This window comes from Cydia amplana, chromosome 1 (genome assembly GCF_948474715.1).
Source record: "Cydia amplana chromosome 1, ilCydAmpl1.1, whole genome shotgun sequence".
Classification (NCBI taxonomy): Eukaryota; Metazoa; Arthropoda; class Insecta; order Lepidoptera; family Tortricidae; genus Cydia; species Cydia amplana.
The window spans coordinates 1,395,999-1,411,310 of NC_086069.1; the positions used below are offsets into that span (position 1 = coordinate 1,395,999).

Below are 15,312 nucleotides of genomic sequence, written 5' to 3' on the forward strand. Positions count from 1 at the left end.
TTCCATTTGCAACGAGTGTTGGGCAACTGTAACTTAACTTATGAACAGCTTAACTCTACACTCATCAATATTGAAGCCTTGTTGAATTCTCGGCCACTCACGCCTCTGTCATCACACCCGGACGATCTCTCAGCGCTCACCCCTGGACATTTTCTTGTCGGACGCTCACTGACGTCATTGCCGGTGCAGGATCTGCGGGACCATACTTATCAGCATCTGTCCCGATTCCACCGAATCGAACAACTCCGTCAACATTTCTGGGCTCGTTGGACTAAAGAGTACGTTCCAGAACTGCAACAACGAATCAAGTGGAGACTCAACCATGAGTCCCTTAAGAATAATACCCTCGTTGTTCTGAAGGAGGACAACCTTCCTCCGTTGAAATGGAGACTGGGACGCATTGTAGCCATTCACCCTGGACAGGATGGCATATCTCGAGTGGCTGATGTGAAGACAGCTGGAGGAGTCGTTCGACGCGCTTTCAGCAAGATTTGTCCTCTTCCTGTGGCTACCGATTCTGCTTGAAAGGCTTCCTTTCAACCCCGGGGGCATGTTTAAATTTAAGAACTCATTTTTACTTTATACTGATACGTAATATTGCTCTGCAAAACGTGCAGGCGCTTTTTCTTTTTATTCTATGTATGTGTCAATTTAGACATTACACTTGTACTAAAACCAGGAAAGCCGTTTTTAATTTTTACTCCTGTAATACTCCACAACAGTACCTACTATTCGTAGAACACTGAGAAGTTGAAATATTAAGGGTCGGTTGCACCAAACTGTTTGTTATCGTTAAAGAACGTAAGAACGGCGCGCCGGGTGACGTTGATCAGTCTGTCAAGTGTGGATGGTGCAACTGCCACTAAGTCCTGTTAAAGTAAATAATAATAGTCGTATTACCCTTTGAAAATTACCGCGGATTCCTTAGGGTCGGAGTCTAAGCCCATGTCGACTATACGTCGTTGCTTATCCTTTATATACCTAGGAAGAGACTATTAAGACGCGAAGTAGCTTACGAATTCAAACGTATTTTAGTTGTAGCGTTGTAGGTATCTTGAAATGTTGTTTGAAAATACAACTTGTTTTCGAATTCGATTTAGATATACGACGTCGACTATAAATTATCAAGTAAGTAATAATGTGATAATTATGCAGCAAATAATTCTCTGTAAGTCAATTAGTATGTGCGATACGATATACGATAAAGTCAAACAGCGGTCGTCCTTTTGGCGCGTTTAAAAGATATTAAAACTTGAGTAGTTGTTTGTATCTGATACGCAGATAACTCCGATCACCCACCGCTGATTCCAATAAAACATTCGCCCTTAATCTCGCCAGAAAAAAACGTATTCCACATGACTTCCGACTCAAATCAGAGCCGACAAAAAACAAAAGACAGTGACTAGTCGATTTACATACGAGATTAGACGAATAAAGAGTTTTTGTAAGTTTTTTCTTACGAAAGTGAGATTATGGCAGGTGCCTGTTTTTTAGTAATTAATCAGGTTTGCATCTGTTCTGTAATTACTGAAGGGTTAATCAAATATAATAAAGAAATTAGATCGCTGGCCGGCATGTGTTTTGTCTGATTCGGCCGTTTGATACAGACAGTAATTATGGACTGAATTAAAATGCGTGTCATGTCAGATTGCCGAAAATGCGATGGTGTGTAAGAAGCTAAATCGAATCGGGTATTAATAAAACAGGGAGACATGATAATAATAAAGGCAGGATGCATTCTTTGCACTTATAAATAGGCTGTAAAAAACAATACAATAAAATTGTGTAGAAATTATAGCAATGTTTGTCGTGTATCATTTCTTCATATAAGGAATTTTATAGCCGAAAATGTCATTTTTTACAAAAAAATACAGTTTAATATATTAAAAAAAACAATTACCACAGACAAAATATAAATTGAAAAGCCACAAATGCCCGAGGCGCCACTTAGGCCCTTTACACATGTTCCCATTAGACTGTCTAATTGATACCGCACCCTGCGGCTAGTTAGCACCTCACCTTCGATCCGATATTTAAAAAAAAATCGACCGTATGTTATGCAACCGTAATTTTTCAATTTTCGAAGGGTTGGTCGAGTAAAAATCTCATTTAAATTGTTACATCATCTGCTCGTCAAGTTGGAGTGTTTTTAAACTAACTTTGGACTGGATTGGCACCTAATTTGTTTCTCCGTGTATAATACAGAATTTTATCTAATATCATTTATTTTGACGACTGGTCTGGCTTAGTGGGTAGTGACCCTGCCTGTGAAGCCGATGATCCTGGGTTCGAATCCCGGTAAGGGCATTTATTTGTATGATGAGCACAGATATTTGTTCCTGAGTCATGGATATTTTCTATGTATTTATGTATTTGTATATTATATATATATATATCGTTGTTTGAGTACCCACAACTCAAGCCTTCTTGAGATTACTGGGGGACTTAGTCAATCTGTGTAATCGAATGTCCTGTAATATTTATTTTTGGCTCAAACCCCTTTTGTAAAGAAATGGATGTTAAAGCTTGATCTTCACGTTCGTCTGGACCCTCACAATTTAAGTATATATTCCTTAGGTACCTAATTTAAACCTACTACATATTTCTTAAAAACCGTACATATGAATAAAACCCTTGGTAAAATGTAGGTAGGTACCTACTCAAATAAAAACCTATTGTCCACGGGAAATAAACTTATTTTCCTAACCGTTTTTGACCCGATTCCCTAATGTTACTTAGCTAAAATTACCCGCAACCGTTAAATCCACAATACCTCCCTATTTGCTACTAATACATGTAATTTTATAGGCTATTGTATCCCGTTAATTATACGCTAATGTTGTCTTTCTGCCAACATATTTTCAGCGTAGTTTATAATCGTATGAATAAATAATTTTCTCGTCACTTACACAAGAAATACGCACCTACCTAATTAACTTGTCCTATATATTCGAGGCCTTTAAATGCCAGTAACAATTTTAATTATTTATACAATTACCAATTGCAGACACAAACGAATAACATCCATTAACTTTCCTTAATTCACTATTAAAGTCCACAAAACAAATAAAAACACGTAATTCAACAACCATAAAACGTCTTGTTCGATTTTTTATTCATCGCAACCCTGGACTCGACGCGACCATCTGTCAGTCAACGGTAGAGTTGGGTCAACCCTTCCCTCAAACACTAAATTATACACACCCGTTCTACAGCACAATTTCGACTCTATTTATTATCAGTTAGGTCTGAATTTTACACTGACTAAAGTACTATTTGTGAGGTTGTAACTTTTTTCAATTTAAATGTTGAATGTGTTACATGCTTAAATTTTGACCACAGAAAAGATACGAGTTTGACGTATTTATTTACGTTTTACAGGGTGCTTCCTGTAACAGGAGCAATAAATTAAACTAAAGGCTGTACTCCTCAAACTGACCAACATTTGTTCAGCAACTTTAAAAAATTATGAATTCTTTAGACTTCCTGTTTTTCATACAAAATAAATATTGCCTTCAATGTAGTACGCTGACATCAGTGTGTTTGACGTTGCTTATCACGCTTTAAACATAACAAAATTTGCAATATATTGCGTCTTAGAATAAACTTTTAAAGTGTAATAAAAATCAAAACATGAGTTATTTTCAAAAGTTGCTGAACAAATGTTGGTCAGTTTGAGGAGTACAGCCTACAGTTTAATTTATTGCTCCTGTTACAGGAAGCACCCTGTATAATTGATAGAGCGTTGCCTGGAAACAATACCTATACTGCATGCAGATTGGAATGGAATAGTTTAACGAACAGTAAGTGACGAGTAGGTAAAGAGAATCTTACCAATTGGTTGTTTATGTTAGTGATAGCATTCACTGTTTCTACTGTCCATCTCCAATTCTACAACCTAATCTGCAAATTTTATCGGAGGAGACAAAACGTCGTACAGAACGGAAAGATGCTATAAATGCGATAATGATGTCAAAGAAACGTTAACTATCGTTATTCATTATATGTATGTCTTCAATCTAGCATAGAAAGTATTTTTTCTAAGCTAAGACACCCGAGCACAAAATTCGCACGGAAGCTCTCTAAAAAACAAACTTTTTTAAAGTCGTTAGCGTACTCACAATAGGTATTAAATATTCATAAAAGACTGTATTACGCATATCAATCACACGGTGCAAGTGCGAAAAAATATCTAATCGTATGCACGAACACATCCCGGTATCTTTGTTTTGTTCCGGCCTCTATCATTAGCGCGTTCACCGTATTCTTTACATTCGCGCGTCTTTTGTCAATCGAATTTCGAATGACAAAAGCGTTCTTGTTTATCCGCCAAGATTTTGTCTTTGGTTTTTTTTATGAAGGGCGGGTTTTTTAGGCTAATTACTGTCGTATTTGGCCTGAATTAGTTGGGATTCTCACGCGGCAGTAGATATGCACGTGTAAGAATGGTAATTATTTGGTAAGTTGACAGGATGACTCTTATGATGGAAATTAAGTTTCGTGATATGTGGTTAAACATTGATACTTGTACTTTGTGACCTACTTAGGTAGCAGATACCCGGGATCTTATATATTGTTTCTTGGTTCTATTGTTTCTTTGTTTCTTTTTTCTTTTTCCTTTTGTTTTATTTTGTTACTGTGTTTAGCGACAATAAATGACTTTTTATTTTTATTTATTTATTTATTTATATTTTTTAATTAACAACCTAATTAGGATTATTACAATTACACCTACCAATTCAAATAATTGGAATAATATTTTAAGACATAATAGGAAACTGTGTCTCATGGATAGGTACCTAGGTACTTCCATGCTGACATCCTTTTTTATTGAATTTATTATAAAATATAACCAAAACAAGAAGAGTTAAAACTTTACTGTCCTAAGTGCAAATTTAACTCGCGTTCCGACGGTTCAGAACTATTGCACAATCATTAATAATGTGTAAAAATCGTGAAAGTTTAAATCAGTGTTTTTAAATTTCCGGAAACTTTTCGAAAATTAAAAAAATCGCAACTTGCACATTTGTAACCTAATACACATACTGTACTAAATCAATACCTAATTAAAAATTTATAAGATTTACAAAATAACTAATGGAATATAATTGAATGTCACATTTCCTTAGTTTAATTTAAAACATTTTAAGTAATATAACTCCACACGGTAGTATTTTTTCGGAAGACAACACATATCTGTTAAAAAAAAAACGAATAAAACCTGATGTCTTAAACAACAGAAAAGTAATAATGATGCATAAATTAAATATTATAATCAATTAATCACATAGGTCTCACAATCTACATTCCCAAGACATTTTTTTAAACACTAAAAAACTTTCTTGCGCCGTGAGACTCGCGAAAGAAATTAAGGACATTGAAATGGTATGCAAATTTCTGACGTGACCAGAAAAAAAAGTAAAAATTAAAAAAAAGACAATGAGTCCGGGTTAGCGCGTCCCTTCTCATAAGGCCGATGCGTGGCGATTTTTTTTGCGAGCACAGATTATGTTAATGCGTTTTTTGGACATCGGATCGTGAGACAGGTTTTTTTTATTGTAGAAAGAGTTGCATAAGGGCTTGTTAGGGATATATTCTCATGTGTTTTTTTTGGTTCAGTATGAATTATGCTAAATAGCAAAATTTAGCGTCGGTTTTTGAACGATGGTGCAGAATAGGTATATTTTAACTGATTACACCGACGTTTGGAGGGTGTAGGTGTAGGAAGATGTTAATTTATTTTGTATTGTTTTTAAGAAGCCACATAAGAAGTTAAAAATTTACCTGATCATATATAAATATGTTTACTGTCGAAATAATAGCGTTTGCAGATCATTCTGAATACCTCGCCTGCTCAGCCACTTCTGGTGCTGAATACCTACATGCTGCTATTAGGTAACAAAAAAATTGCTAAGCTTGCAGGATACGTTTATTCCACTTGTAATTAAAACGGTTAACGGTAGTTAACGTTTAGTATTTTGTATTCGTGTGTAGTAAGTACTTAAATATTGTAAAATCATTGGTGTTGTTTCTAATCCATATGTATATTGAGCAATGGACTTTCCATTTAGTAGCCCGCTAAATAAGACATTTATGCGCTTTTGGCGTGCAAGCATTAAATTTGCAGTTATAATAAACGTTGAATATCATAATAAAGTCATTAAATATACTGTATACAAACGTACTACTTACATATTTACTTTAGACGAAAACAACCCATTTTTTGCCGCGTTTTTTTTTCTATATCTAACCTTTTTCTACCTGCCAAGAGGTGGAGTCATAGACCCACCCCACATTTTTTTCCATAATAAAAACCAATAGTGCACGAGGGTGGCAGTTTTGGGGTGGCAACATTTTTTCATAGACGATCGATATTTTTGCCGCGCGAAGGGGCCAGGGACTTAACCCGTTCTGCCTAACAAAAGACGTCCCCTTTATATAAACCTTTTCATTTTTCGTCTGGTAACGGTTGGCGATTCTTTTCGGTAATAGCTAGGGTTGTTATTGAAAGGGGTTGTTTTTTGTGTGCGCCTCTCCTCACGCGAGTCTGCCGCCAAATTGTTTGGGGCACGAACGTTATAACTTTGTGGAAACCTTGGATGCGATTGCATTTTAGTAAATTAGAGTTTTAAACGATTTAGGGCTCATTTCCGCTGTTGTAATATGATTTCATGGCGCTAAACACTTGCATGATTATATAATTATATCAAAACTGGTATAGACCTAGTAAAATAAAATTAAGATGCACCAGCGAACGGTTCACGGCTAATTTAAGAAACGGTTAAGTAGGTATAAGTTATTTTTTATATGATCTTCTCGCCTGTATCGCCCATGCTTTAAATATGTAATTAGATTAAGTAATATATAAAGAAAATGTTTATTAAGTAAATATCAACATGCAGTGGGAGGTACCTCCCTCTCTACTCTGTACTCTTTGCTAAATAAATACGTAGAGTCACACCAAGCTAACTCTGCATGGCATTTGCAATGACAAAATGTGGCAATGTTAGAATTAACGACAAATTACTAGGGTCAGGTTGGGTAAATATAAGAAACGTGTAAATAACACCAAGTTTTTGCCGCTCAAAAACAAATCCTATTACATTCCTATTCCATTTAAAAAGAAGTAGGTATACACATACACAAGGCTTTGGAGATGATAATTTCTGTTTGTCCGCAGTGGTGGTGACGTCCCGACCATCCAACGAGGCTGAGCTGCAACTGTACCGCGTCATGCAGCGCGCCAGTCTTCTGGCGTACTACGATACGCTGCTCGAGATGGGTGCGTACAGTTCAAAATAATATGCACATGAAAGACATTAGAACTTTAAAAATCTTAATTTTCATTTTTAACTAGCAGAAACGTCTGCGAACGCTTACAATAAATTGAAAAGTGGAAAAATTACTGTCTTGGTTGAGTTGAGACTTGAACTCACGGCCTCTGGATCGATACTCCATCGCTCTGTCACCTGAGCCACCAAGACCTCATCCATTTAAAAATCTATCTCGCATCAATGTAGAGAGAGAGAGATGCAACTGTAAGTAATTTTAAATCAATATCAAGTTAAGAACAGATTTTTAAAGTTTGGATGTTTTAGATCATATAGAATGAACTTGAACTGAAGTGGCATCTAAAGTTTCGGTAGTTTTGATAGAACGCGAATATAACATGGATATTTTTTATAAACTCTACCTTAGAGTCTAAATAAGCAGGTAGGTATATGGTTAATTTAATACCCCCTACTTAGTTATAACTTTTAAGGAATGATTCGCCCAGTATTAAGTAAGTAAGTAATATTTATTTGTGAAACACAGGTTATATACAGATGACAGTGAGTTGATACAGTACTCTGTGATCTACCATATAGGTGTACAAATATTTAGTCTTCTTATATCTAACTTATTATCTAGATAGCTTAGAACTTGTTACATATTTACATCATAGCAAATTAATTGAAACATTCGGTTACATTGTAATTATGTCAAATAAAATACATTAATAGAAAGGACAATTTTGGTCACGGGCGAAGTTTTTGTCAGATAAAAATTGATTGATGGTATAGTAGGTTCCTTTGATGAGCTCTGTCTTTAATTTGTTTTTAAACTTTTGTATCTCTAATTCTTTAAGGCTTTCAGGTAGTGAATTGTATATTATGGACGACATGCCTAATATACTTTTCCTTAATAAAGCAGTTTTGCCACTTCTCGTTTGTATTGCATGTCTATATCTAGTATTTTGCTTTAGTATTGAGCTTCCTTGTGTAACATAATAATCGTAAAGGGTAGTGTTGGTATGTATACGAGTAGAGTATATAATCGTAGCCCGGGGGTCGGAGACGGCTGCAGGCGCGCGCAAAAAATGAATTAACCACGCTTTCCGGTCTGGCTATAAAATATCTGAGTACACATGTATATTATACAATCAATAATCATGTATATGCGTATTGTCTAGTCTAGAAAGAAGAACTTTAAATTTGGAGTTAAATTCAGATCCTTAGAAAATAAGCTTTGCTTTTGTTATTACTTATTAGTTTTTTCTACTCCAGCACTTAAATGTGTCAATTAAATGACTGACAGTGATATCTAAAGCAATGTCATTTGAATGCTTTGTCTATAGGCTCATAAGATGACTGCTAGCAGTCATCTTATGAGTATAATACAACTGCTTTATTTTTTTTAAAGATACAAGTTCCGATCATCTTGATTGAAAGAGGTATGTTTTCATTTACAATAATAACTCTTTTTTTTTTTTTAATAATAACTCTTTTTTTTTTAATAATAACTCAATTTTTTTTAAATAATAACTCTTTTTTTTTACTAATAACTCTTTTTTTTAATAATAACTCTTTTTTTATAATAACTCTTTTTTTTTTTTTTTTTTTTTTTTTTTTTTTTTTTTTTTTTTTTTTTTTTGCTGCAGCTGTCATAGAAAAAGTAATGTATGCAACAGCTCATAATTGGTTCTTAAAATTCTCGGGTCTTTTTTTACAAAACTCGACTACGTCTCGTTTTGTAACTTCGACCCTTGAATTTTAAGAACCCTTATTATATCACTGTTGCATAAACTACTATTTAAATAGCGTCACAATGAGCTTTCAAACAAATACCTATAATTCGTTTTTCAAAAAGTTAGTAAATTTATTTCCACTTAAACAATAAAAAACGAAAAGTGGGCTTCTTTCAGGTTTATTGCGCATTTTCGCTTACCTATATTTTAATTTTCTACTTAAATAATCACCAAATTATAACACTATTTTTGAAACTAATAAAAGTAATACTGTAGTACCTATCCTAACCGAAGTTAACAATCTTAGTCAAGTTTTTATAAACCTGCATTGTTTCGTCTCAAGCCCAACACTTATAAGCGGAAGGAACGCAAGAAAAAACACTTTCTCATCGCTCGATGCGCAAAAACAACATTTCCATAACCTAACCTAAAAAACGCGGACCTTCCATCTCATGCAAATTATTTTTTTCTTAATTTTTACTTTTTAGCCATCATTGAAGAAGGGTTTTGGCCGGTTGTCTTTTGTTTTTTTTTTCTTTGCAAAAATGGTCACGTAGGAATTTGCATATTTGCTTAAATTAAATGTGTGAATTGAAGTTTTTTATTGAATCACACGTTTTTGTTGAACAATGATAGCGGAATGAACTTGCCCCGCCAGTTTTGCATATTAATGTTGGTATGGGATTAGGTGAATTGGTTAATTTTTTTTGGACTTGAGAAATTTTAGGGGCTTTCGAAGATAGTTAATCCTATTTGTTTGAAATGCTTTTCTTTGCGAGTTGCGATTATGCAAACTAAGTTTTTCAGTCTAGTGCTCGTTACAGGGACTTCTTTGAAGAATATTGTAATGGCATATATACTATAGCGTAAGTAAGTATAAGTAAGGTATTATGCCCCTAATGCTCAATCATGTTAGGTTTATAAATGTGAGTATAAGTTGGGGAAAGTTTGAACAATTTAACAAGAATAATCTGAAATTTTTGGATAATTAGGAAAGAAATAAAGGAAGTCCCCATTTAGAAAATGGGAACATTAATTCCACATACAAAAATGTTATTAGGTAATTATAGTATAGGTAAAATAGTGGTATATAAAATACTTTTAGGTTTCTCTATGATCCGGGAAATTTAAAGTTTATAACAAATTTACAAAATCATTAGAGTTTGACCAAACTAACTCTGCATGACATTTGCAATGACAAAATGTGGCACCTATGAAAAAGTGACGTTTATAATCATGCACACTCCTCCACTTTGTTCTATTCAAGTCGATGCAAAGTTCGCTAACTCTAGTATATAGAATAAAATCCGAAAAAACAACTTGATTAATTTTCTATTCCAGGTGGTGATGACGTCCAGCAACTTTGCGACGCCGGTGAAGAAGAGTTCCTCGAGATTATGGCGCTCGTCGGCATGGCGTCCAAGCCCCTCCACGTGCGCCGCCTCCAGAAGGCCCTCCAAGAATGGGTCAACAACCCCGCCCTCTTCCAAATCCCCATCGTCCCGCTCTGTCCCACCGAAAACCCCTTCGTCTGCAACCAAAGATTACTCAACATGCCCACTCTACCTAGTCTACCACGTACAGTCAGCTCCCCTGAAAGTAGGCCAATGTACAGTCCTTCCCCCGGAGCACCGGAAAATAGTTGTGGTAGCACAGCTTCTCAGCCTAACGCTAGTCCTGTCCATACGAACAATTTTACAAAAATAGTCCTACCATCGTCCCCTGCGGCAGCCCCTGTCACAACTACCGCTTCTAGAAGTTTTTCTCCTCAATCCGCCTGTCCTCCTTCAGCCGGTTCTAGTCCAAGCTCAGTAACATCCCCAGTCCAGTTAACACCAGTTTTACTAGACGTTCATGTTCAAAAATTAGCGGCTGCGGCAGAGAAGTTAAGCAAGCATTTGCCTCAGTTAGAACCAAAGCCTCAGAACACGAAGAAGAAGATGTGTAAAGACTTGGAGCTGGTGATGATGATGCCGGAGGCGGATCCGCGGAGGATGGAGGAGATTAGGAAGTACGCGGCGATATATGGCAGGTTCGATTGCAAGAGGAAACCGGAGAAGCCTTTGACGCTGCATGAGGTAATTATATTGTGTGGCTATTCTTTTCAGGCCATTATTTAATAAGGTTTTGACAAAAACTTTCCGAGAAACGGGCGTCTTTGCTTTAGACCATATAATAGTTTACGGTGCAGGTAATACATTTTTCTAGGGCTTTCATCATGCTTATAGCACAATGCTTATGCATAGCTTATAAGAAGTAGGTACTTACTTAGATAGTTTGAACATGCGTAAAAAGGTCTACATCCGTCCAAGTGTACTTCTTGAAGCGTTTGACATAGATTCTATACCTATTAACCTTTACACTCTAAAACAAAATTCTTTAACGATGTTTTATCCTTCTTTTACAGGTGATGGTAAACGAAGCGGCAGCACAAATGTGCCGCTGCGTCCCCGCGTTGCTGACGCGCCGCGACGAGCTGTTCCCTCTCGCGCGGCAACTAGTCCGAAGAGCTGGTCTCCATTACTCTAAGCACGGGTACATATAACTTTGTATCTGTAGAATAAAACCTACATCGTGCTAAAAAAATATTTTGTCAGTCATCAATTTGGAATGTTGTCCATTTCTGATAGTGCTTTAACTATTGTTTGTTCTTTCAGCCTTCCTCCTACGGCGGCCGGTAACGAGGAGGCCGAAGATGACGCGACCGCCGCTAAGCGGCCCCGCCAGGTCACTCACGTTGACCTCACTGGCTAGCTTAGAACTAACAACCAGCACTGACCTAGACCTTCAGGCTTCGCCAGGTCACTTACGTAGTGGACCTCACTGCCTAAATTAACACTAACTAACTAGCACTCACCTAGATTTAGCTCTTCAGGCTTACAAGGGGTTTAACTGCCTCGCTAGGTCACTCACGTAACCTAGCTTAGCACGAACTAACCAGCACTGACGACCTATCCCTTCAGGCTTACAAGGGATATATAACGGCCCCGCGAAGTCCCTCAGGTTGACCTCAATCCTGCTCAAAAGAGAGCAAATGACCTCTTCAGGTCAATTAGGTTGAACGTTCTTAACAACTCTGCCCCTGGCTGAGAAGCACAGTTATCTGGTAGAATGAGACAACACTTTCTTTATACCAGATAGCTGACTAACTAAAAATGATAATCGAGACCTATATAACAAACTACCGGGCCCTAGCACAAAATCGCATAAATATTTATTTATTAACAATTATCTCTAACATTTGGACTAACCATATAGTCTCGTGTTATGAGGACAATCATTCTATTGTTGCACAACTTCTGAAAGAATATGTTTTCAATTAACTAATGCAAAGTTTATACCCGCTATTTCGGTATTAGTCCCCTTTTATCTTAGATTGATTAGCACTAACTCTAAAATTACATATATCAATTAAAACTAATTAGAAAAAACCAACGAACGAAATCACATTCAATTAGTTTTCATCTTGCATTATACAACATATATACTAATAAGACTTCTCCATCATTTTAATTAAATGGCCTAATAATTGATCCTTGTGGCACTCCTAAATCAATACTCGGTTATTGATAAGGACAAAAGTTTCAAATTATTCATTTAAACTATATCACATAATTTATCTAATTAGCATCCGTTCCAATATGAATCTTAATTTAACTTTATTTTGCATTTACATTATCTATCTTAAAGGTAAGCATGGTTATAACACTATCAAACGCTTTATCACGTTCAGTTGCATTTTGACTATATACTTCTTTATTTAGATCACCTGGAATGGTTCTGGTTCTGGTAAGTAGAAATAATTTAAGTATTAACATTTTGCCTGACTTTAGTCCTTCGGAAGATGGTTAAATCTAATTAGATTGCATGTGCGCCTTGATAGATTATTGATATTCCAATATTTTCAAAAGACTAATTTTGTTTATTTTCGTTTCCCGCTTTTATATTGTTTTTTACCACCCAGGCTTTAAATTCTACTAAAACTTAACTACCCGGATACATGATAATAAGGCATTTTCCGTTTTCGATGTATTTTCTGTTTATTTACACCAATTGAATATCACTTTAGTAAGTTTACGAGTAGTTCGGTGTTTACACTGATGTCATGAGAACGAAGATTACATATTCCTTGTTTCTGCAGGATGGCGAGGAAGGTAACGGCATCCGCGCCAGTCCTGACGCTGCACGGAGCAACTCGAACCACAGGTAAACTGGAACCAGGGACGGTTAAAGGATGATTTACGTTAGACCGGGCCGCCCGGGCCGTGTCCGGGCCGGAGCTTCCGGAGCTTAGTTTTCTATGACAGATGACAGGTGATCATTATCACGTGATGCTTTCCATAGAAAACGAAGCGTCGGAAGCTTCATCCCGGACGTGACGTGACGTAAGTCATCCTTAATACGTGTATCTTTTCAATGAAAATCGATGCGGTTGCTATAACTGCCATAAGGTACCTTTTGACATTAAAAGCTACATATCTATTCAGTCACACTTGGAGATGGTATTTTATTTATTATTGTTTTTGGTGTTTTTTAACGAGACCTCAGTCTTCTGTTTTGTGTGTCCAGATCTGGTGAATGAGCTCGAATGAATGCACCACTATCACGCTATTTGCTCCTTGTATTTCGGTAGATTCTTGTATTTCGGAAATCCTGAAGAAAGGCCAGGTCAAGAGCACCCTACACCGGCGAGCGTGTATGAGGAATGTTATGAAAGTAACGGAAGCGAAAGAGTATGTCAGGATCGTAGCAAGTGGAAACCCGTGGTCCCTGCATACTCCTCCGGGAAATAGGCGTGATTATATGTATGTGTATGTATTTCGGCACAGAATAAATAATAGTACTAGGTACAGAAGACTCACTCACAGAAGATCAGGACAGATATGGCCGCTAGGTGGCGACAGCGCCGGTTCCATTAAATGGCGTTGCAGTATTGATGTTGCTTGTTGCAGCTGGTGGGGCGTGAAGGCGGAGAGCGACGACGCGGACTCACGCTGTTCTTATTCCAGCACCAGTACACCACCGCCGGTAATACTACCTTTTCTTCTCACTTTAGGAACAAAGTTACATCTGAAATAAATTAAAAATGGAAAAATTCACTGTCTTGTGCATAGCGTCGTTCGCAGACGTTTCTGTTTGATACAACATTAATTTAGGTTAAATCTGCTCCGTTCAAAAGCTCCAAACCTGATCTTTATAACATACGTTTTTATCATCCAACTGCCATTTACCTAACCCTAGAAGCACCTAGCAGGGCCAATTCCTCCTTTTTAATACGGTGTCATAGGCTACAGTTTCAGGTTACCATCATGCGGACCGTACGCTTGTTTGCAATCGGTAATGGTATAAAAGCGAAGGTTATTAAATTCTTTCTCCTATTTAAATAAAATAAAATAATCATTTATTTCAGATCATAACAATCCATAGAATTTGTTAGTTTATCTTAAGCTAAGTACCTAATAATAGGGTTAGTATTTACATCATCACTAATTAACCTACAACTAAAAAGGAGCTGCAGAACATACGGGTCGCCCAGTCAAAACCACCAGGTGCCTCATATTGGATAGTCGTGTCTATCGGATAATACTTTCAGAAAGCTGTTGGGACTGCTTCTCGCTCGTAGCATTTAATTGTGCTGTCGCCTGTTTCAGGACGCAGAAGAAAGACCACAAGTGGTAGCCGCTCGAGGGGACAGCATCATAGCTGTAGCGAATCCGGCACTTCAACCACCACCACCACCTCATCCTGCAAGGAATCACTCCAACTAACAGTAGTTACCAAGAATCGAATAATGCAGAGCGACGAAGAAAATTTACTGCGATCAAATATAGCCTGTACAATTTACAATCGTGATACGATGTAAGGAGGCAATTTTGTAGATGTGGGGAACCCTGTCCCTGACCACAAGATGCCATATTCTGCGAGGAACCACTCCAACTGACAACTTTGCAAGTACATAAAGTACAAGTACATGTAAAGCAATAATGCTGTGGCCAATGTTGTTGATGATGATGAGATTAATAGAACAACTGGCGGCCTAGCCAAGGTGACGATCCCTATCGCTTCGCCATCGAATCGCATTGTGTCTCTTTATCACTCTTCCATATTAGTGTGACAGTGACAGTTACGTTTCGTTCGCTACGTAGCGTCAGCGATTGGCATGTCGTCTACGGGGCGAGCACCCTTCAGGAACGAATAAAATTGTTTAAGAAACACTAATTTCGTAATTTTGTTCGCGGACGTTGAAAAATATATAAGAAAGCTAGCAACGACTACTTTACGCAGTTAAATGCCGATTAAAACAC

At 36.9% G+C, this 15,312-nt stretch overlaps 1 protein-coding gene across 1 annotated transcript in view; it reads left to right on the forward strand.

The window, feature by feature from the left end:
• Positions 1 to 14,783, forward strand: part of LOC134652492 (NGFI-A-binding protein homolog) — a 37,646-nt gene extending 22,863 nt beyond the window's left edge. The window contains exons 2-8 of the mRNA XM_063507689.1: positions 7,181 to 7,282; positions 10,349 to 11,085; positions 11,415 to 11,542; positions 11,665 to 11,734; positions 13,149 to 13,213; positions 13,960 to 14,035; positions 14,659 to 14,783. Coding sequence (XP_063363759.1) covers positions 7,181 to 7,282; positions 10,349 to 11,085; positions 11,415 to 11,542; positions 11,665 to 11,734; positions 13,149 to 13,213; positions 13,960 to 14,035; positions 14,659 to 14,775 — 1,295 coding nt within the window. The 3' untranslated portion in view covers positions 14,776 to 14,783. The remainder of the gene's footprint in view (positions 1 to 7,180; positions 7,283 to 10,348; positions 11,086 to 11,414; positions 11,543 to 11,664; positions 11,735 to 13,148; positions 13,214 to 13,959; positions 14,036 to 14,658) is intronic.
• Positions 14,784 to 15,312: the final 529 nt, after the last annotated feature.